The sequence below is a fragment of the Mytilus trossulus genome, chromosome 5 (genome assembly GCF_036588685.1).
Source record: "Mytilus trossulus isolate FHL-02 chromosome 5, PNRI_Mtr1.1.1.hap1, whole genome shotgun sequence".
Classification (NCBI taxonomy): Eukaryota; Metazoa; Mollusca; class Bivalvia; order Mytilida; family Mytilidae; genus Mytilus; species Mytilus trossulus.
In genome coordinates, this window is record NC_086377.1 from 87,154,094 (window position 1) to 87,178,358 (window position 24,265).

General features: G+C 31.7%; 1 protein-coding gene across 1 annotated transcript; it reads left to right on the top strand.

Moving 5' to 3' along the window:
* The first annotated feature begins 15,450 nt into the window (after positions 1–15,450).
* On the top strand, positions 15,451–24,018 carry LOC134718416 (uncharacterized). The gene is made up of 8 exons (XM_063580917.1): positions 15,451–15,482; positions 20,437–20,502; positions 20,897–20,974; positions 21,750–21,833; positions 22,031–22,075; positions 22,491–22,571; positions 23,150–23,204; positions 23,761–24,018. Exons 1-8 carry the CDS (start codon positions 15,451–15,453, stop codon positions 24,016–24,018), a joined length of 699 nt encoding a protein of 232 aa, XP_063436987.1.
* The last annotated feature ends 247 nt before the right edge of the window (positions 24,019–24,265 follow it).

The following is a 24,265-nucleotide window of genomic DNA, read 5'->3' on the forward strand; positions in this document are numbered from 1 at the left end:
AATGACCATCAAAAAGGAGAAACATTTACTGTCAAATTAACAGTAAAACATTGAAAAATCCTTATTAAAGATCAAATTTGAATGAATATCAAAAAGTAGGAAATATTACTGAAAAATGTTACTGAAAAAATGGTATAATTTTTAAATAAAGCTGTGGTTGTTTCAATTTTACTTCTAATACATTTGTCAATACATATTAGAAAATTGTCTTGATCAAATGACCGATTGAAGTATGATCGTATTGAATTGCATTAAAAATGTGAAATTAACAGTAAAATATTGAAAAATTACCAATAAATGTCAAATCTGAATGAATATCAAAAAGTAGGAAAAATTACTGAAAAAATGGTGTACTTTAAATTAGAGATGGTGTTGTTTCAATTTTACTTCTTATACATTTGTCATTATACATTTAGAAAATTGTCTTCTGCAAATGACCGATTTAAAGTAACATCTTGTAACATTATCCCAAAAAAATGTCAAATTTACAGTAAAATGTTGAAAAATTACCAATATAGGTCAAATCTGAATGTATATCAAAAAGTAGAAAAAATGTTACTGAGAAAATGGTGTAATTTTAAAATAAAGATTTGGTTGTTTTAATTTAACTTCACATACATTTGTCAATACATATAAGAAAATTAGTCTTCTTCAAATGACCGATTTAAAGTAACATCGTATACAATTATCCCAAAAGATGTCAAATCTACAGTAAAATATTGAAAAATTACCAATAAAGGTCAAATCTGAATGAATATCAAAAAGTAGAAAAAAATTACTAAAAACTGTTACTGAGAAAATGGTGTAATTTTTAAATAAAGCTGTGGTTGTTTCAATTTGATTTTTTATACATTTGTCAATACATATAAGAAATTCATCTTCATCAAATGACCGATTTAAGGTAACATCGTATACAATTATCCCAAACAATGTCAAATACAGTAGAATGTTTGAAAATTACCAATAAAAGGTAAAATCTGAATGACCATCAAAAAGGAGAAACATTTACTGTCAAATTAACAGTAAAACATTGAAAAATCACTATTAAGATAAAATTTGAATGAATATCAAAAAGTAGAAAATATTACTGAAAAATGTTACTGAAAAAATGGTGTAATTTTTAAATAAAGCTGTTTTTTCAATTTTACTTCTAATAGCTTTGTCAATACATATAAGAAAATTTGTCTTCTTCAAATGACCGATTTAAAGTAACATCGTATACAATTATCCCCAAAAATGTCAAATTTACAGTAAAATGTTGAAAAATTACCAATATAGGTCAAATCTGAATGTATATCAAAAAGTAGAAAAAATTACTCAAAAAATGTTACTGAGAAAATGGTGTAATTTTAAAATAAAGATTTGGTTGTTTTAATTTAACTTCACATACATTTGTCAATACATATAAGAAAATTAGTCTTCTTCAAATGACCGATTTAAAGTAACATCGTATACAATTATCCCAAAAAATGTCAAATCTACAGTAAAATATTGAAAAATTACCAATAAAGGTCAAATCTGAATGAATATCAAAAAGTAGAAAAAAATTACTAAAAACTGTTACTGAGAAAATGGTGTAATTTTTAAATAAAGCTGTGGTTGTTTCAATTTGATTTTTTATACATTTGTCAATACATATAAGAAATTCATCTTCATCAAATGACCGATTTAAGGTAACATCGTATACAATTATCCCAAACAATGTCAAATACAGTAGAATGTTTGAAAATTACCAATAAAAGGTAAAATCTGAATGACCATCAAAAAGGAGAAACATTTACTGTCAAATTAACAGTAAAACATTGAAAAATCACTATTAAGATAAAATTTGAATGAATATCAAAAAGTAGAAAATATTACTGAAAAATGTTACTGAAAAAATGGTGTAATTTTTAAATAAAGCTGTTTTTTCAATTTTACTTCTAATAGCTTTGTCAATACATATAAGAAAATTTGTCTTCTTCAAATGACCGATTTAAAGTAACATCGTATACAATTATCCCCAAAAATGTCAAATCTACAGTAAAATATTGAAAAATGACCAATAAAGGTCAAATCTGAATGAATATCAAAAAGTAGAAAAAATTACTAAAAACTGTTACTGAGAAAATGGTGTAATTTTTAAATAAAGCTGTGGTTGTTTCAATTTTATTTTTAATACATTTGTCAATACATATAAGAAATTCATCTTGATCAAATGATCGATTTAAGGTAACATCGTATACAATTATCCCAAACAATGTCAAATTTACAGCAGAATGTTTGAAAATTACCAATAAAAGGTAAAATCTGAATGACCATCAAAAAGGAGAAACATTTACTGTCAAATTAACAGTAAAACATTGAAAAATCCTTATTAAAGATCAAATTTGAATGAATTCAAAAAGTAGGAAATATTACTGAAAAATGTTACTGAAAAAATGGTATAATTTTTAAATAAAGCTGTGGTTGTTTCAATTTTACTTCTAATACATTTGTCAATACATATTAGAAAATTGTCTTCTGCAAATGACCGATTTAAAGTAACATCTTGTAACATTATCCCAAAAAAATGTCAAATTTACAGTAAAATGTTGAAAAATTACCAATAAAGGTCAAATCTGAATGTATATCAAAAAGTAGAAAAATTACTGAAAAAATGTTACTGAGAAAATGGTGTGATTTTAAAATAAAGATGTGGTTGTTTTAATTTAACTTCTAATACAGTTGTCAATACATATAAGAACATTTGTTTTCTTCAAATGACCGATTTAAAGTAACATCGTATACAATTATCCCCAAAAATGTCAAATCTACAGTAAAATATTGAAAAATGACCAATAACGGTCAAATCTGAATGAATATCAAAAAGTAGAAAAAAATTACTTAAAACTGTTACTGAGAAAATGGTGTAATTTTTAAATAAAGCTGTGGTTGTTTCAATTTTATTTTTAATACATTTGTCAATACATATAAGAAATTCATCTTGATCAAATGACCGAATTAAGGTAACATCGTATACAATTATCCCAAACAATGTCAAATTTACAGTAGAATGTTTGAAAATTACCAATAAAAGGTAAAATCTGAATGACCATCAAAAATGAGAAACATTTACTGTCAAATTAACAGAAACACATTGAAAAATCACTTAAAGATCAAATTTGAATGAATATCAAAAAGTAGGAAATATTACTGAACAATGTTACTGAAAAAATGGTGTAATTTTTAAATAAAGCTGTGGTTGTTTCAATTTTACTTCTAATACATTTGTCAATACATACCAGAAAATTATCTTGATCAATTGACCGATTTAAGGTAACATAGTATACAATTATCAAAAAAATTGTCAAATTTACAGTAGAATGTTTAAAAATTACCAATAAAGGTAAAATTTGAATGACCATCAAAAAGTAGAAATATTTACTGTCAAATCATCAGTAAAACATTGAAAAATCACTATTAAAGATCAAATCTGAATGAATATCAAAAAGTAGAAAAAATTACTGAAAAAATAATATTGAGAAAATGGTGTAATTTTTAAATAAAGCTGTGGTTGTTTCAATTTTTAATTCTAATACATTTTTCAATACATACATGTATTAGAAAATTGTCTTAATCAAATGACCGATTTAAAGTAACATTGTATACAATTATCCCAAAAAATGTCAAATTAACAAGAAAATGTTCAAAAATTACCAATAAAGGTCAAATCTGAATGAATATCAAAAAGTAGGAAAATTTATTGAAAAAATGTTACTAAAAAAATGGTGTAATTTTAAATTTAAGATGTGGTTGTTTCAATTTAACTTCTTATACATTTGTCAATACATATTAGAAAATTGTCTTGATCAAATGACCGATTTAAAGTAAGATCGTATTCAATTACATAAAAAAATGTCAAATTAACAGTAAACATTGAAAAATTACTAATAAAGGTCAAATCTGAATGAATATCAACAAGTAGGAAAAATTACTGAAAAAATGTTGTAATTCTAAATAAAAGATGTGGTTGTTTCAATTTTACTTCTTATACAGTTGTCAATACACATTAGAAATTTGTCTTCTGCAAATGACCGATTTAAAGTAACATCTTGTACAATTATCCCAAAAAATGTCAAATTTACAGTAAAACATTGAAAAATTACCAATAAAGGTCAAATCTGAATGAATATCCAAAAATAGTAAAATTTACTAAAATAATGTTACTGAGAAAACTTGCAATTTTTAAATAAACCTGTGGTTGTTTCAATTTTATTTCTAAAACATTTGTCAATACATATTAGAAAATTGTCTTGATCAAATGACCGATTTATAGTAAAATCGTATTCAATTATATAAAAAATGTCAAATAAACAGTTAAAACATTGAAACATTACTAATAAAGGTCAAATCTGAATGAATATCAAAAAGGAGGAAAAATTACTGAAAAAAGGGTGTAATTTTTAAAGATGTGGTTGTTGCAATTTTTTTCCCTATACATTTGTCAATACATATAAGAAATTCATCTTGATCAAATGACCGATTTAAGATAACATCGTTTACAATTATCAAAAAAAATGTCAAATTTACTGTAGAATGTTTTAAAAATTACCAATAAAGGTCGAATCTGAATGAATATCGAAAAGTAGACAAATTTACTGAAAAAATGATACTGAGAAAATGGTGTAATTTTTAAATAAAGCTGTGATTGTTTCAATTTTACTTTGAATACATTTGTCAATACATATACAAAAATTTGTCATCTTCAAATGACCGATTTAAAGTAACATCGTATACAATTATCCCAAAAAATGTCAAATTTACAGTAAAATGTTGAAAAATTAAGGTTTCATTAAGGTATTACAATGTATTAAATGCAAAAAAAATGAAATAAAAATATATTAAAACTTTACTTTAATATCTTGCGTGTCAGATAAAATCCAGATGTACATGATTTGAAATATAAATACACACATACATTCATTCAAATAAGAAATAGAAAATGTCTGTAATTAAAAATTAAAAAATTAAACAGTTGAGGACCGAATGACCTTTGATAAATATTGTGCCAACAGTTATATATCTTAAGAAACACGATTTCTACATACTAGGTCAAAAGCTTAATTTATAGTTGAGATGATAAAAAGTGTGCTAATTATTGACAGCGGTTGCTAAAGAGACCGCTGACATCTCATTGATGTCTAGTCTGGTCTCATTTAATCATGGGTGACAAAAATGTCTTCGTAACCCGACAGAGATATAAAGTGTACAATTCCCAACTTAGAATTTAACTGCATAAAATTTGTTTTTGTTTTAGTATTATATTATTTCATAAATGCGGTAAAATGTTTAGACACATATTTTGTAATCTGCAAATAATTTACAATTTGATAAAGTTAAAAAGAAATATCGGAGGCAAAGAATTTTTTTATTACTCAGCCTGTTTTGTATTGAACGTATGCAACACCCAAAGCATGAACATCAAGACAGACTGGTTAAAATCCTGGATGCTGTGTTATGCAGGAAATGTCTTCTTCATTTTTGGCATCTAACACTCTCTGCACTTCGTTGCAACACATGCATTCTCTGACTGTCGGCATCACCTCACAATTTCCACTAGAACACCACATACAAAATTTGTTACCAGAAAGTTAACCTTCCATAAACATACTACAATACAACAAACAAAAAACATATCAACTCACACACTCACCTGCTTTGCTCAGTCCTAAGTGTATAAAAAGTGTATTTTTTCTATTTATCAAAGGAGTAGGTTGAGTAAGACCCCTTTTTGGCCCCTATATATAGCAGTTTTACAAAATTGTTAAAATGTAAACTTTTAGTTATATATTGGATAGTAGAATGCTTCTGCTGCATACAAATGGGCGGTGAATAGTCATTCCTTCGTGTGCAGTATTACGTATCAGGAGCACATTCCCTGGCCGGAATTACACTGCTAACTCATTGTCTGGTCTCTCATATTCTCTAAAAAGAGGAGGAAGAACCTCTCTAGCAGTTTAACACCATGCTCGTTCATATGTGACACCTTTACATTGATTGATTGTTGGTTGCTTAACGTCCAGTGGCAAATATTTCATGCATATTCAGGACGAGAACAAGTTCACAATAAATACAATAGTTAGGTTGATACAATAGAGGTCCTTCAGGGATTATGGTCGGAGAAATTTGGACTGCCACCGGAAAAGGAGGGCATATGGATAGGGACAGAAGTTTTGCCTAGCAACAGGCCACCTACGGACCCCTCAAAGAGTTGCTGCAAGGGTTCTTAACGTGCAAGGAGCGTGGCACTCTCTTTACACGAGGCATCGGATTTAACGTCCCCCTTCTGACCGGACGTGACTGCAAACTTGATACATCCCGCACAGCCTAACGGACGCCCCACTTCGGCAAGCGTTTTACTGCCGGTCGGGAGAAGACCAAGTGACCATATTTCTATACCCCAGTCACCCTTGGGGATGACACCTTTACAAGACCCATTACTGTTTGTACATAGTCTACAAGAATACAAAGTTTTATACTAACATTCTGGTGGTGTATGTAATACCCGAAGAATCCAGACAATAATGACCAACACTTGACATACTGGCATTCGAAGAGCAGTACTACTTGGATCATGGATTGGGAATATATTTGAGAAACGGACACAGATTTGAGGCCGTACACAGATGAGAGGTTTACATATAAGTAGGAGCAGTAGCAAAGCAAGTTTTCTATGATGTTATTTCCACGAAAAAAGTTCAAACTAAATTTAAGCCTACTGATTTGCAACCTTGTGACATTATAGATTAAGTGAAATTGCTCAGCTATTTTGACAAAATTTAGAACAAAAGCTTTATGATAAATGTGATCATAACTTATTTCGTATACATTTTCACAAAACAACATTCATATTTCTATAATAGAAAACGTTCAGAACTGGAGATACATAAGGTTCATAAGACAAAAAATAAATGACCGATACTTTGAAGTACATGTAGTTCACCTACCAGCATGACCAGTCGATACTATATACATATATGTATAGCCTTGTTGTTTACTCATACATGTACATGTAATAATACTCATTTTCAACAGGCATCTAAACTTAGTTCTTGCTATATCTTGCAACTAATATTTGATGCAAATGTTTGATTTACCCTAATAAAACAAAATTTAATTATACCTGTAATCAATTGTTCACCAATAAACTCAAAGGTTCTTTGTAATTGATGTTTGCCAGAGATAAGACCACCAAAGTGGCGCATAATTTTTAAAGAAAGTTTAGAATCCCTGTCAACTTTATCAACAACATGCAGCACTTTTCTGTACATTTCGTCATTTACAAATTCTCCATATTTGTACGTTGGATCCTCTTCATGTACAGATTCCCATATCCCGCGGTTCTCATTTTTTTTATAATTTCCTGGGTCCCACAAGACCTCATTTCCCGTTTTCACGACACAATTATTTGACCTTCAGGTGTCACGCTTACAAAAAAAAACAATCCCGCGTCACGCTTATACCCAAATGAGACCCATTTAGTCTCCAATTCCGCTTCACGCTTATACCCCAATGAGACCCATTTAGTCTCCAATGTAACAATAATAAACATGTCCATGTAACTGTAGTCATTGCCTTTAAATTGAGAATGGAAATGGGGAATGTGACCAAATAAAAAAAAAAAAAAAAAAAAAAAACAGCAGAAGGCCTAGTCACCAACAGGTCTTCAATGTAGCGAGAAATTCCCGCACCCGGAGGCGTCCTTCAGCTGGCCCCTAAACAAATATATACTAGTTCAGTGATAATGTACGCCATACTAATTTCTAAATTGTACACAAGAAACAAAAATTAAAATAATACAAGACTAACAAAGGCCAGAGGCTCCTGACTTGGGACAGGCGCAAAAATGCGTCGGGGTTAAACATGTTTGTGAGATCTGAACCCTCCCCCTATACCTCTAACCAATGTAAAAAAAGTAAACGCATAACAATACGCACATTAAAAATCAGTTCAAGAGAAGTCCGAGTCTGATGTCAGAAGATGTAACCAAAGAAAATAAACAAAATGACAATAATACATAAATAACAACAGACTACTAGCAGTTAACTGACATGCCAGCTCCAGACTTCAATTAAACTGACTGAAAGATTATGATTTCATCATATGAACATCAGGCACAATCCTTGCCGTTAGGGGTTTAGTATCATACCATCATAACATATATGAGAAGAACATAACCCGTGTCATGCCAACAACTGTTTTTAGAACAAGTGTGTTTAGTTCCGACGCAAAGACCTTATCAGTGACTCAATATTAACGCCAAAATATGCAATCTTTAATGACTTGACAACAGTATCGTAATTATATCCCTTCTTAATAAGTCTATTTAAAGGTTTTGTAAGTTTATGAGGTGAATACTGACACCTTTGTGCTTTATAAAGAATATTTCCATAAAAAAATGGATATGAAATACCTGAACGTATAAGAAGTCTGCATGTTGAGCTATATTTACGAATGATGTCTTTATACCGAAGATAAAATTTAGTAAATGTTTTGACTAGTTTGTGATATCGAAAACCCTGGTGTAATACAAGTTGAGATATATAAACACCGTAAGATGGTGACAAGAGAACGTCACCATCTAAAAACGGATAATTAACGATAGGAAATGAAAAATCATCCCTTTTATCATAAATTTTAGTATTCAGCTTTCCGTTAGTGATATAGATATCAAGATCGAGGAAAGGGCAGTGGTTATTGCTAGTATTAGCTTTATTTAAAGTAAGTTCACCAGGATAAATTTCATTAATATACATACTGAAGTCGTCATTATTGAGAGCCAAAATATCATCCAAATATCTAAAAGTATTATTAAAATTGTTTATCAGATGTTGTTTTGATGGGTCTTTGCTTATTTTTGTCATAAATTGTAACTCATAACAATACAAAAAGAGGTCCGCGATAAGTGGAGCCTATTTAGTCCCCATTGGAATTCCGATAATCTGACGATACGGAATCCCCAAAGCGAACAAAAATGTTATCCAGTAAAAATTCAAGGGCATATATAGTATCAAAGCATGACAATTAACATAGTTTTTTTGTTTATTGCTACTAAAAAATGACCTAAAAGAGTTTGAATACATATATATTCACATTCTGATTTTTTGAATGCCCATTTAATTAGGTGTGTGAATTTTTTCTTGATGAGAATGTGAGGCGTATTTATATTTATGTGTCCTGCAGGAATATTACTTTGGCCGAATGTCATGATGTAAATAAGTACAATGTTTGCATAACTGATGGCACATTGGTGTATCAAGGGGGAGTATCTTTTTTTAAGGGCTGATCAATGCATTTTGAATGGGGACATATAGTCGGAACCCCCCCCCCCCCCCCCCCCTTTAAATTGTCCTTGGTTGGGAACCCCTCCTTTATAAAATGTTTACATAACTGATGGCATATTGGTGAATTAAAAGGCTAAATTAGTAGTACTTGTGTAATAGACATTACAAGAACTTTAACTGTAACACCTGTTAACAGTTAAATAGTATTTTTTTAGCATCTGAATAAACTGTCGCAATTAATAGTGCTATTTATCTATGGTCGTAAAGTCGCCAATGAAGAACACTTAAAGTTTCTGGTTATTTTAACATGTTTAACATTCAAAGATAAAGACAGAGTTAATGTATTTTCTGGTCAGTTTTAAGGTTGTTGCTCGATGTGAAAAGTTGGTTACATGTTTGCAATATATAAATATTGTATAAGAACTCGATGTTGTCTTTTTAATTCATATTGAGGTGTATCAAGGGGGAGGTAATTTTTTTAGGCGGCTGATCAATGCATTTGAATGGGAACATATAGTCGGAACCCCCTTTTAATTGTCCTTGGTTGGAAACCCCTCCTTTATAAAATGGCTGGATCCCTGCACAAGCCATGCCGTCTGTATAATTTTAGTATTTCTCGAGATTATAATACCCGAAAGCGATACATTACACCATAATTATCCTTCTAAATCATGTTTTGCCCAGACATTGGATCATATTGAATATATTTTCCATGAGCTTAAACTCCGCTTGCGATCTTTCTTTTGATAAATACAGCTTTCACTCAAATTATTTCTATTATTTGATGTGAAAATACATTATGATATGAAAAAAGACACCATATGTGATATATTTCATCATTTATGCGATACGCGAAGCTTACCTATTGCTATATTTATAACTGTGTCTGCAACGTCAAAAGTCGCCCGCCATTAATCATTTTGATCCAGATAGGGTAAATAACTCCTGCACTTTTTTTTTCTCGGTTTTGCGGGAAAATCACCTTAATGTCGCTGCGTTATCAGTTAAGTTAAAATTAACAGTGAAAAATATTCAAGTTTAAATATAGAAGTAAAGATGCAAGTGATTGAATTTTTACGGAATTTAACGTCAATTGTGGTATACTAAGAAAGTGTGTATGGTCCTCAAACTCACATCATTAACAAAGGTGAAGAATTGGAAAAATTCAGTCAGATACAGTGGCCCTCATTAGATCATCAAAGTATTGCAACTAGAAACCGTTTCCGTTTTGAAACTATTTCTCGAATTAATTCTTCTTTCATAAAGCCTGCTCTTAGTTTTGCATCAAAAGAGAGGGATGGGCAGATCATATAATTTTTTTTTTTCCTGGTAGTTAATTATTCTCTATTGTTTTTATCAATTATTACTCATGATAAACTGGGGTACTTCAGGGTGTCAAAATATCCATATCTACGGATATGAACGTAGATAACTTATATTGACAAGTACTTATTTGATCATTGAGAAACTTAATATTCCCTAAACAACACAACCCAATTAAAACGTTTAGCTTTTTTCTTTGTTTTTTTAATTCATTTTAATGTTTATTTGGCTTATTATTCGCCAATGTGTAAACCCCATGCACACTCTCATACACTTAAAAATGTATTACAATACATGCAGTACAATTCATTTCTATTACATAAATGTTTACCCTATTAGGTCACAAACTTTAAGCCGTTAATAAAACATACTTTGGATTAATTTATGGTGAAAAGTAAAGAAGTATTATTATATATAACTACAAGAACTGTATGACAGGCTATAAAATAGTAATTTTAAATACCGCGGCATATGCATTGGCGGCAGCTACAGCCTCAAACAACAACCCATGTTTCATACTTTCTGTTACAACTTTACGAGTTGGCTTTAATCTTGCAGATAAAGGATCATTATCTGAAAAAATGAAACAATGTCTGGTATTCATTATTCAGCATTTTATTAAAATAATATTAACTGTGTCTACTTGTAAACAGAAGATTAGAGTTTTTATCTATAGATTTGTAACATTAGGATACTATTCATCATTGTTCGATCCATGGATATATGTTTGTTTTTTGTTTGTTAGCAAAGTTTATAAGTTGACAATTATCATACAATTTGCAATGTTATATCCAACAAGTCCTTTCCGAGTGTGCCTTACACATGTATGCTATTTGTTTTATATCATAATTAAACAAATATTTTTAATGTAAATCAATTATTAGTATACTCAATTCAATTCAATATGTATAATAATTTATGTTTGAATAATTATATATATAGATTTGCATATGGACGTTCATTTTATATATTGTACAATGTATATGTACTTCATGACACCCAATGCAATGGAGTGATAACTAAATGTTGATAAATGTAACTTTTTTGGTTTTTTTACAAATTATCTTGTTGACATCATTATAATTGTATACTAGTAGTTTAAAGAAATGTTCTTTAACTTGTGGCAAATGTGTGCATTTTTTTTCTATATACATGTACAAACCAGCTCTTCTTTTTACAATATCCCCAGCTACCAATGCTGTTAATCTCTCTTTACGGATAGCATGCCACTTAGGATCAACACTCTGAAGACGGGTCAATTCTTCCATGTTGTGGCTCTCCTCAGCAGTTACACATATAGAGTCCAAGCTGGTGCACGTTTTCTGATCTAAAACTGGATTCAATTCATTGACCATCAGGTTTTCAATAGGCAAAAGGGGGGAAATCTGCATCTAAGATATTCAGAATGAAATGGCTAGATAACTTTTGCTGGTAGCTAATTGGTGATCCTTTCGGATATTTTCCAAATCTGGTCTCAATCATGTTACATGTAGATGTGTTGTGGTGTGAAGAGACCGACAACAAAAAACAGGTGTTATCTATGTCTGCTATTGCAGACCATACATCAGAGACAGGAGGCAGAGGTACTTTAATTGGGTTGTAGAGGGTTGACCTTAATCCTCTTGGTTGTCTGTATGGTGATTTAGTGTCATTGCCTACCACAATAACATCATCTGCTGTATTTCCTTTTACCTTTTCACCTCTGGGCATGTGCCAGGATTGTGGCAATGAAGTCTTTAAAACATCAGATGGTATAGATCTGTAATTACTTGTCTTCATATGAGCTAGGCTGAACAATAAACCAGTTACATGGCCACACGTTCCCAATTTTCCAATTGCACATGAGCATTTACTCGCCTGTAGAATAGGTCCATCCAATAAAATGATCTGCAACAATAATCATTGTTATACATGCATACATAATTTCAAGCAGAAAATGCCTTTACATATATATATATTGATTGATTGTTTGTTGCTTAACGTCCAGTGGCAAATATTTCATGATTATTTAGGACGAGAACAAGTTAACAATTAAAACAAAAGGGAGGTTGTTGTAATATAGGCCATCTAGGATGATGGTGGGGGAAATTTGGACTGTCACTGGAAAATGAGGGTATATTGGATAGGGACAGAAATTTTGCCTTGCAACAGGCCACTTACGGACCCCTCAAAGAGTTGTCGCAAGGGTTCTTAACGTGCAAAGAGCGTGGCACTCTCTTTACACGAGGCATCGGATTTAACGTCCCCTTTCTGACCGGACGCGACTGCGAACTTGATACATTCTACACAGCCAAACGGACACCCCACTTCGGCAAGCGTTTAACTGCCGATCGGGAGAAGACCAAGTGACCATATTTCTATTCCCCAGTCACTCTTGGGGACTACATATATATATTAAATGTTTTATAAGTACATATAAGAAACAGAGATGTAGAGTGTACACAAATTACCATAAGACAGCAACCAAACTACAAACACAACCAAAATCAAATATAGAGGTCCATACAGCTGTAACACAATGTGGCAAGCTTTTAAAAAAAAAATTGTCCATTCTATATAAAAGTTTCATTAATATTAAACAGAAACAATAATAAACTACTGAAAGATGTTAAGATGTATACAGTATCAAATCATGTTATATATGGAGAAAACCATAAAATACTCTATCATTGAAAGCTCAAAGTTCTTAACTGGCTTTATTCGAAACCAGGCTGTATTAAACTCTAAATGTCATGAATGTATGATTTTTTGCAAAAGTGAAATATTGCTTACAGCATAAAAGAGCAGTTAACACTGTCTATACTCCTTGTCGAGGATTCGAACCTCGATTTCTCATCAAAGATGGGTGTAATTGCCAATTATACTAACAAGGATTGTGTATAGATGTCATTAGTGTTAACATACTAAGAAATATCACATAATTTTACATCGACACTGAAACACTTTCAATTGATTTCTTAAATTTCATTGTGTGGCATCATAATTATAAGCTGTTGCCGTTGTAGAACTACGTACTGAAAAGGTAAGAATGAAAATAAACATGATAAAAGAAACCAGATTAAAAATGGCCAAAAATAATCCTTGTGTAATGTCCATATCAAAATTATTCATATATCTGCTTGTACTTTTCAGACAATTAAATTTAGTTTTAATAAACACCAGATTCTCAGTAAAAAATGATTCATGTATAAGTAAAATTTAAACTTTTTACATAACTATAATTTGAATTGTCATTATCTAATGAATCCCCATTCTCGCACTAAAAACAGTCATCAATTGAATCTTTTTTGGTCTATCCAATTCTTTTTATAATAAAGATATACTCTCAGATGTTGATTTTATATCAAATATCATACCTCAATGTCATGTGGGCTTTCGTTCTTTCTCTGTGACATGTGGCACTTCCCTTTCACTAGGCATCCATTATCCACTTTAAGCACTGAAAAAGACAAAGAAGTTCTTGCAGATTACAGGCACTTACTCCTTACATACATGTATATTCATCTATTGTACATGTATGTATACACTCGTACCAAACCTGTGTTAATTACATTGTATCAATAAATTGAACAGTATTACAGTTTTTAAGTAATTAAAGTCAAGTAATCAAACTTGCATGTACAAAATATTTAAATGCTAGCAGTTTCAATTTATTAATGTCGTTTAAGGAGGGTTTGTGGCATATGGGCATACCACATTTAATTGTTATACATCATAGTACATACATTTGTACATGTATCTAACAAAGGTCCCAGTCCAACTAATTATGACGTCTTGGAAGGCTATTTTACATTTTTGCTTAGATGCATTCCTGCGAGTAACTAAGGCGTCAAAGAAAAAAAATAATAGCCTTTCAAGATGTCAAGATTATTTGGACTATAAAGTTCCATGAAGTCACAAATACATGTAACTTCAGCCACATCATACACATGAGGCTCTTCATCCTTTATACAGATTCAATTCTTTTTAGTAAATGGGAATTGTTCATGTTGCTTGCTGGTATATATTTGTAAAGAATAAAAAGTAGTGGAAGGTAGAAAGTTTCATGTCTTTTTAAAGGGAGTCATAGTCCCATCAGAAATGGGATCTGTAATTTCGTTGATATATGGATATGAACAGTCGCCTGAAGAATTCTTAATTTCAGCGAAAAACATAGAGAAAAACCTGAGGAAATAAATGGATGGAAGACATTAGTATTTAGAGTACTTTTTTTTGTTAAAACTAGAGAAAAAGAGGACAGTTGACACATGTAAATAAACACTGAAACTAAAAGGCGGAAGTTGAACAAAAATCAATAACTTACCAGTAATATTTGTAACGTACTTCTCGCTGAAGTAATTATAACCCTTTGATACTTCTTTAATTCCAAGGCTCTGGCTACTGCCTTTAAGTATATCTTCTACAAATCCAAATATTATTGGTGGAACGATCGTTAAATCGTGTGTTCCACAACTGTCTTGTAAGCGATCTTGTTTATCGGCCATGTTGCTAGAATACGACCTTAACCTCGTTCTGATAATTATATGAATATTCATTACATCTCATTAAGAATGGAGTATATTACCCTAGTTTCAATCTTAATGAAAAGTAAACTTATTATTTACCCATTAAGTACTCTTTCAAGTATTTTGTATTCTTCTCTTTACTGTATATCGAAGGAATGAGTTTAATGTTTTGCAAGTAACAAGGACACCAGCAGAGAGACTTCCATTTTCCATGTATAAAAATGTACTAAAAGTCGATTTTCTTATTTAGATCAGGGGCCGTCCTGAACTTACTCTGATATATATATGTGAAACTATTCATAGTTGAAAACTGCATAATGACTTCCAAGATGATGAACAACAATAAAAGGTTATTTCATTGTTTTTCTTACTTTGTGTGTTTAATAATTTGATATGATTTTTTTAAAGGAATACTATAGTGAACATCAAAATAACAATATTTAATTGCTTTCACTCAATTTTATTTTAATTAAATTATCCATGGTGTCCGTTTTGTTCTGCTAAAACTCCTCTAAAAAAATAAATAAAATAAGAACATGATTATAAATTTTAGGAGAAGGAAAGAGGGGTAAAAGTAATATTTGCTCATGGTTTTAACATCATTGGTCTCCATCATCTACCTGCTCATCAATTTCCTCAGCATAGTCATTTGGTCTTCGTCTTCTCGCCCTTTTCTCTAAAGTAGAGACTATCCATTTTCCTATTATCTTCTCGTTTTCACAAATTCCATCTAAAGTGATGCATGGCATGCAAAAGCATGACCGTTCTCTATGTGTTATTACCTTTTTTTGAATACAACTATAACTATGGTACATTCTAGTCTGTTTAACAGCCTTAAGGGATTACCTGTCTTCACGATTTCGATTTCTTTCACCAAATGGTATATAAATACAGGTCCTTTTGAAATGTACATGTTCCAATGGTTCTTTGGGTTTGTTTAGTTCTTTTCTACAATACTCATAAAAAGTCTTTGCGTCAGATACTTTTGCTCGTCTACTTTTAATGTCGAGGACAACACTTTTTTTAACAGTTCCGATTTCTCTGTCGCAAGGCCCTTTGCCATGCCTACTGCCAAAATAATGTTTTTTCAGACTGGAGACAAAGTCCTCATAAGAGTATGACAAGTCAGCAAAATGTATTTTTCCCTTGTACTGGGTAGGGGTCCCACCAACTCATAAATATAAAACAAACTGACAACGCCATGACTAAAAATGAAGACGACAAACAGAAAAAACAATAGTACACATGACACAACATAGAAAACTTAAAAATAAACAACACGAACCGAACCCAAAAACTAGGGGTGATCTCAGGTGCTTCGGAAGGGTAAGCATATCCTGCTCCATATGTGGCACCCGTCGTGTTGCTTAAGTGATTACAAATCCGGTAAATAGTCTTATTCGGTAGGTCAGATTCATGAAAGGGAAGGTGATTGTAGTTACGACGTAAGGAACATATCCGATATCATTTGTGAAACGGTTATTCCATAACGGTCAACCAACTCGTGATGGTGTCCGTAAAATTTACGAAGGGAAGATTTCAACTTCACCATTTGGAACTCTTGGTTAATAGCTTCCTTGTAAGCAGCAACCCTCTTTCAAGAAATTCATAATAGGAAATGAAAGCACGGGAATATCGTATCAATTGGGAGATATATACCCCGTATGCAGGTGCTGCTGGAATGTTGCTAATTAGAAATGGAAAGTTCACAATTGGAAAGCTGAAATCATCTCTTTTGTCGTAGTTTTGTTTTCAATCGACCCTCATTGTCAATTTCTAGATGTAAGTCAAGATATGAAGCCGACTTAACTGTATATGTAGTATCCTTTATCTCTAGCGCTATGGGATAGATGCGTTTATATAGTCACCAAATTTTGAATTGTTTAGTGATAGAACATCATCTATATAGCGGAAAGTAGAGTTAAAGAATATTGCTAACTTCTTTTTTCTTCTTCCCGCATGAAGTCAGCCTCACAATAATAAAGAAACAAGTCAGCAAGTAGAAGGGCACAGTTTGTTCTCATTGGAATACCGACATTCTGTTGAAAAGCACGTCCTCCGAACGTAACAAATATGTTGTCAATCAAGAAATCAAGCATCTTGTGATAATATGAGTTTCAGAGAATTTTTTGTTTGAATCCAAGTGATTCTTTACAAAGTAGGATTTATTCCTTCCTAAGACCAGATACTTGTATCTACGTTGGCCATTCTTTTTTATGAAGCAAAGTAATACCATCTCTTTCAATTTGTCTCTAAGTTTTAGAATGTGGAATTCTTGTGTAAAGAGTAGAAAAGTCAAATGTTTTAATACTGTTACAAGATGAAGGAGAGTTAGATTGTATGTACTCTAAAAGATCTATGGAATTTTTAAGTATCCACATCTGATTTACGCCACCTCTAGAATAGGCAGTTTCACAATAACTTTGAAGCCCCGTCTTTGATTGCTGATAAAATAGATGTTTATAATTTAAAAAGAGGTTTTGTGGAGCACTAGGATTGATTGATTGATTGATTGATTGTTGGTTGCTTAACGTCCAGTGGCAAATATTTCATGCATATTCAGGACGAGAACAAGTTAACAATAAATACAATAGGTAGGTAGTTGTAAAAGAGGCCATCTAGGATGATGGTCGGGGAAATTTGGACTGCCACTGGAAAATGAGGGTATATTGGATAGGGACAGAAATTTTGCCTTGCAACAGGCCACCTACGGACCCCTCAAAGAGTTGTTGCAAGGGTTCTTAACGTGCAAAGAGCGTGGCACTCTCTTTACACGAGCCATCGGATTTAACGTCCCCTTCTGACCGGACGTGACTGCGAACTTGATACATCCCGCACAGCCAAACGGACGCCCCACTTCGGCAAGCGTTATACTGCCGGTCGGGAGAAGACCAAGTGACCATATTTCTATACCCCAGTCACCCTTGGGGATCGGAGCACTAGGAAGACCCAGCAATATTCGGTTGTTTGTAAGGACACTTATGTAGTTTAGGTATCCAATACAATGATGGAAGATCCAGTTCTTCATCTTTGGTTGACATTCCATAGAACATAGAATCTTTAATTATCCAGGATTTCCACTTTTGTAAGTGTTGTGAGGGTATATGTTGAGTTTCCAAGTGAATTGTCAATACCCAATTAGCTTATCAAGCAGTTAATGTAATGACTTGAACACATAAAACGATGTTATTTGGCGCTTTATCAGCGGGGACAACAACATACTTGTCATGGGGGTCGGATACGTCTTTTGCAACATTTTGGTCTTTAAAGATTGACGTAGCATGTAACTTTGTTAATTAAGTGAAACATTGAAATAAAATACATATGGAAAATATCGCGGTGTGTGCTTGCGTACCATGTTCAAAATATGCCTCGTCTATTTCCCAGGTGCACAGTTTGGCTGTACTGTCCATCATGTACATGACAATGATATTTTTACGTCACGCTGGTAAAATAATAGATTTGTCGTTTAAAGGTCACAGACAAATATTTTATCAAAGGGTCTATCAGGCAGCCGAAAGAAACATCAATATTAATAACAACCTATTATGTGACGTGCTTCTTTCGCTCACAATAACAAAATAAAAAAAAACCAATAACATTTAACGTCACAATTAAATTTCAACCAATCATTTGCCGAGAACAGATTTTTCTCACCCAAAAACTAGTGAATGGATTATCGATGTGATGGTGTTGTATACTCAAGTACAGAGATTTGAAATCTGAGAGCAAAATGTGAAATATCTGCAACTAAATTACTTTATTACCCTTCAAAGCACCCTCCAATTATAATATCTGTTTTTCCTAGATGTTTCTAAACATATTCTCAACTCAATCAATTTAAGGGTTTGACATTGTAAGGCAGCAAGCATTTGATTTTCTGGGGGGGGGACTATGTTTTTTTTGGAAAAAAAAGTTTGTTGCCAGGTTTTGGTGAAAAAAATAATTTGTTTTGGACCCTGAGAAATAAAATTTGTTTGTTTCACCCTCAGCTTCCACTATATGTAATGATAAAATTGAAAGAAAAAAATTGTTTAGGTTTGTCGCTAAAAAAAATAATTGTTCTTCGCCGAAGGCGAAAAAAAATGTTTGAACAGAAAAAAAAACCATAGCCCCCCCCAGAAAATCGAATGGTTGCTGCCTAACACAGCGATTAAGTAAAATAACATCCTTGGGTGGAAGACAGACACACACAAGTAACATTTTAATACAATGTGAACATTGTAAATTTGGTTTGGAGTGGTTTCTGATGGACGAGTGTACTTCAATTCACTTGACCATACAACCATTTTTCCATAAACCGAATTCGAGATTTCTTCAGCACGACCTTTCCCTTTGGCCTCCTTTGCTTGTCTTTTGTTTTTTAAACGACCAGTCCTTGCTAATTCGTCCAGGTAACTGGAATAACTATCAAAAGATAGGTTGTAATTATGAAAGTCATATAAATTATCACATAATGTAGTTTTGCTTGGTCACAGCATATGTACCATTGATGGAAGTTCATAAACAATTTGTGTAACTTATTCCTTCTATTTACATTCCAGACGTTTTATGCTTCAAAAAGATACTCCCCATTTATTACTGGTGTGCATTTCCGTTTAGGGAAGATGTGGTGTATACATTACCAACGATATTTTTTTTAAACTTCTGTAAAATACTTATGGGTTTATGTACGATCAATTTTCAATAAAAAAACTTGTGGTCATGGAACTTTCTTTTTCTATAAAATACCTTGAAATTGGTTGAATTTGATGAAATTACAAGGTTAGATAAAGGCAACAGTAGTATACCGCTTAATGATTAAAGATATGGATTTGGTTTAGGGTATATAGATTTAACATGACAAGTTACAGATTAGGTTAGAATATTGTTTTTGAACACTGTTTTCCAACTGGTAGGGGACTATGTACTGCCTTGCAAAAACCTCAGAATGTTAAATACTATGAATGCAGGTCTGTGTCTACACTTGTTCATAACATGATTTATGACATTATTTAAAACTAGGAGAGAACACTGTTAAATTTGCATAATGTAATTCATCTATGACAGGTCAAGATTTAAGTCAGTCTTGAATCATTTTATTTCATTAACAATACTGAAGTCATGTTAGTGGAAAAGGAAACCCATATTGCAGCAAAAGAAAACTAACATAAACAAAATGTTTCATTTAAAAGGGTGAATGAAACCAGACATTATGTATCTAAGCTCATATTCCCAAAAACTAAAGTAATACTTTAAATTATAATAGATCTTGTTCTTGTCATGCATGTACACTGAAATAATATTTTTTTATGTATTTCTAGTGAACCGCCCAATGCTTTAGAAGTTCCTAAAAGAAGAGGAGATTTGAAAAGACTTTTTTCAGAAAGGTGAAATGTTTCTCTAAATTTATTTTTTAAATTTTAATTTGTCAGCACATAAAAAGTAAAAGATCATGGAAAGTTCAAAACAGCCTGTGATTTAAATCATTTTGAATAGATACTGATAATTCCGGTAGATATTTTTTTTTGGCTACAGCACATTGTATTAGACATAGGTATACATATTTTCCGTTAAAAATGTTATGGCCTACTGACATGGCTGACTGAAAATGAGAAATTTTAACTAAATGGAACACAAACAGTTTCAAGAAAGACGGATAGTTTTATCAGTCACCAGTATCATATTATCTTTCCTCATCAGGCTTGTTGCAAAACATAAAACTTGTACAATTTGCATTTATATTTCTGCTCATCTGATTTGTATCTTGTGTCTGTCTTATAGATCCAAAACAAGAGGCGGCAGAGGTCGTGGTAGAGGAAGAGGTGGAAAATCATCAAAAGTACTCTTGGAAAATAACAAGTATGTATCATCTGAAAGCAATTTTGATATAATATTTATGTACTAAACACTATAAAAATGAAGGTGCGGGGCCAATGAAAAATCTCTTCACAAGAGACCAAATGACACAGATATTAACAACTATAGGTCACTGTTCCACCTGCAAGAATGAGCAAATCACATACCGCATAGACAGCTATAAAAGGCCCCGAAATGACAAATGTAAAACAATTAGAACAAAAAACTTACTTGGCCTATGTGCTTATTTTAATTTTGAAGAAAACAACATAGATTTTCAAATGCTTAAGATTTTTGTGCTAAAAAACATCACAGTGTATGATTTATGCAATAATGGGTCACCATTGTGCAGTACTTTACACCTTTCATCCAAACTTTATACAAATTATTCTTAACATCAAATTTTTATGTCAAAACATAAGATTTTGACTTTTTAAATATACAGCAATGAGCATATTTTTTTTTATTATAAATGCATTCAATTCCATGTAACCAATTAAATGACTTCAGTAATTTTTCAATGCTTTTCTTAAGTAACGTTTTGAAAACAACATTTTGATTTTGATTCATTATCGGCTGATCTTGCTAATGTATTGTATGTTTAAACTTTCTACTTTAATTGATCCTTCAGTTATTTTAATCCAAGCGTCATGATGGGCCTTATGTTAGACAAAATAGTGTCCGGGGTAGAAAAAATTGATAAGCCTGGCACCTTTAATAAGTATTAATGCCCTTAAATTCTTATATAGTAATTAGTTAAATACAATTGTTATTGTAGCAACATTGAAATGCCAAGCAGTGATGATAATGAAATGAGTCCTGTTTATGCTGTAGAAGATAATGTTAATTCTGTGAAATTGAGGTAAAAAGTTTTTAAAATAGTTAAATGATCATTCTTGTTCTCCATTTTATTATGATGATTGTTTAAAATTTCACACACATGTATACTTTTTTTACAATATCATATGACAAATTATCATTATGAAACAGAAAAATATTTCAGTTCACAGAGAATTATTTGTTGTCATTCGATTTACCTTTAAACTTCTTTTTTTTCAGACCAAAGAGGAAAACAGCAAAGGTTCTAGTCTATGAAGATGACAGGTAGGTTCATTATCACTGAACTAGTATATATTTGTTTAGGGGCCAGCTGAAGGACGCCTCCGGGTGCGGGAATTTCACGCTACATTGAAGACCTGCTGGTGACCTTCTGTTGATGTTTTTTTATTTGGTCGGGTTGTTGTCACTTTGACACATTCCCCATTTTCATTATCAATTTTATTATCTGATTAAATCGACATTCTTAAGAACAGCTGTCTACTCAAATATTGGTGACTAGAAAAAAGGAAATGTTAAAAACAAACACTTGAAAAATCCCACCTTATCACTGTATATTTAACTGTATTTGTATTTTATAATAAGTTTGCATTCTATTAGCTATAGGGTGTTACTGGTTTATTTATCAAAATCTGAACTTTTTTCTGAAAAATGATAAATGATGAGAAAATACTTATTGTAGTGAAATGGAAGTTCCAGACAGCCGGGAGATCAGTCCTGTCGTTGTTTTGGAAGATGTTGTATTAAATAGTTCTTTACTAAGGTGAGCATGACAGGATATTTCTCTTGGATATATACTTTAAAGGGACTTCTGACTATCAATTTAAAGATACTTCTTAAGAATGTACAACTCTGTATCAACTATGCATAGCCTTGAGTAGGTTGTGGGTTCAACCCTCGTCTGCGTCCAACCAAAGACTTTAAAATTGTTATTTTCTGCTATTCCATCAAGCACACATCATTGAGGAGTTACAGCAAAGACTTGTCATCAAAGAGTCAGAATAATGTATCCAGGTAAAGTGACATGTCTTCCTGCGACCTGTTACCTTGTGAGCTAGCACATTAAAAATCTGGCTCAGCATGTTAGTCTAGTACAAAGCAGGGTTAATATTCATTTATCCTTATTATGTTCTTGTCCTGAATATGCTTCTGGACATAAACAACTATCCATCAATCCATCAACTATGCATGTACATGTATGCAAATCATTTCTTATAACAGTGTACAATTTAATCTTTCAAATTTCTGAATGAATTTCTTTTGATATGATTTTCTTTTTCTCAATTTGTATAAAGAAATTTTGATTCTTTACATTTGACAAAGTTAATTACTTTATTATAGAGAGGCCTCTGTCCTGATGGCAAATATGGATTTTTATGTTGATCCAACAGATAAAGTAAGTACATACATCTTAATTATCCAAATTTTGATCATGTGTTTCTTGTTACAGTCACATGTAATAACTATTCCAATTAAGTTGCCATAACCATGATACTGTTATAATATAATCCATCAAATACAAAAGAGCAAATTTTAGACCATGTCTATCTCCTTCCTTACTCTCTCAACATTTAATTCAACAACATGAATATCACTTGACTGATTTTTACCAAATTTGACAGGAATGATGTATGGTATAAAATTAAGCAAAGATATCAGGCATAAAATATTTGTGCATGTCAGACAAATGTTTCTCCTGAATAAGAATCATCAGTGATGTTCTAATGGAAAGTTAAAAAGCTAAATCAAGTTTAAAACTGTGAATTTATGAATATGACTATATCAGTCATACATCTTGTCACCAACTAATAACAAGCAACTTTTGGTGTAGCTTTATCATGATAAGAGATTCAAGCTCTATATCGCCTCTTGTTCCGTAATATTTTACGTAAGAAACAAAAAATATTGAATCAGATTAACAATAAAGATTTTTAAAATACTGTAATTTAAAGGAGCCAACTGAAGCATCTAAAAACCAAGTGGAACAATCAACCCAACCAGAGGAAAAATCAGAGAAACCAGATGTACACACAAATATACAACCAGAAGAACAAACAGAAGTACACACAGATATACAACCAGAAGAACAAACAGAAGTACACACAGATATACACCCAGAAGAACAAACAGAAGTACACACAGATATACACCCAGAAGTACACACAGATATACACCCAGAAGTACACACAGATATAAAACCAGAAGATTGATTGATTGATTGATTGTTGGTTGCTTTACGCCGCATTAGCACAAAAAGGCTATATCGCGGCGAGAGCTAATTCGAATATTTTTACAATTTAAAGCATATTTTAAAATAAGACAAAAAGTCCTTCAGTATACTAAAATTATTGACTAAAGCAAATTGAGTATATACAAATAAAAATCAACAGTAAAATAACGTGATAAAAATTAAAATCGATTTAAATATAATAACATTTTTATATTTTATAATAAATT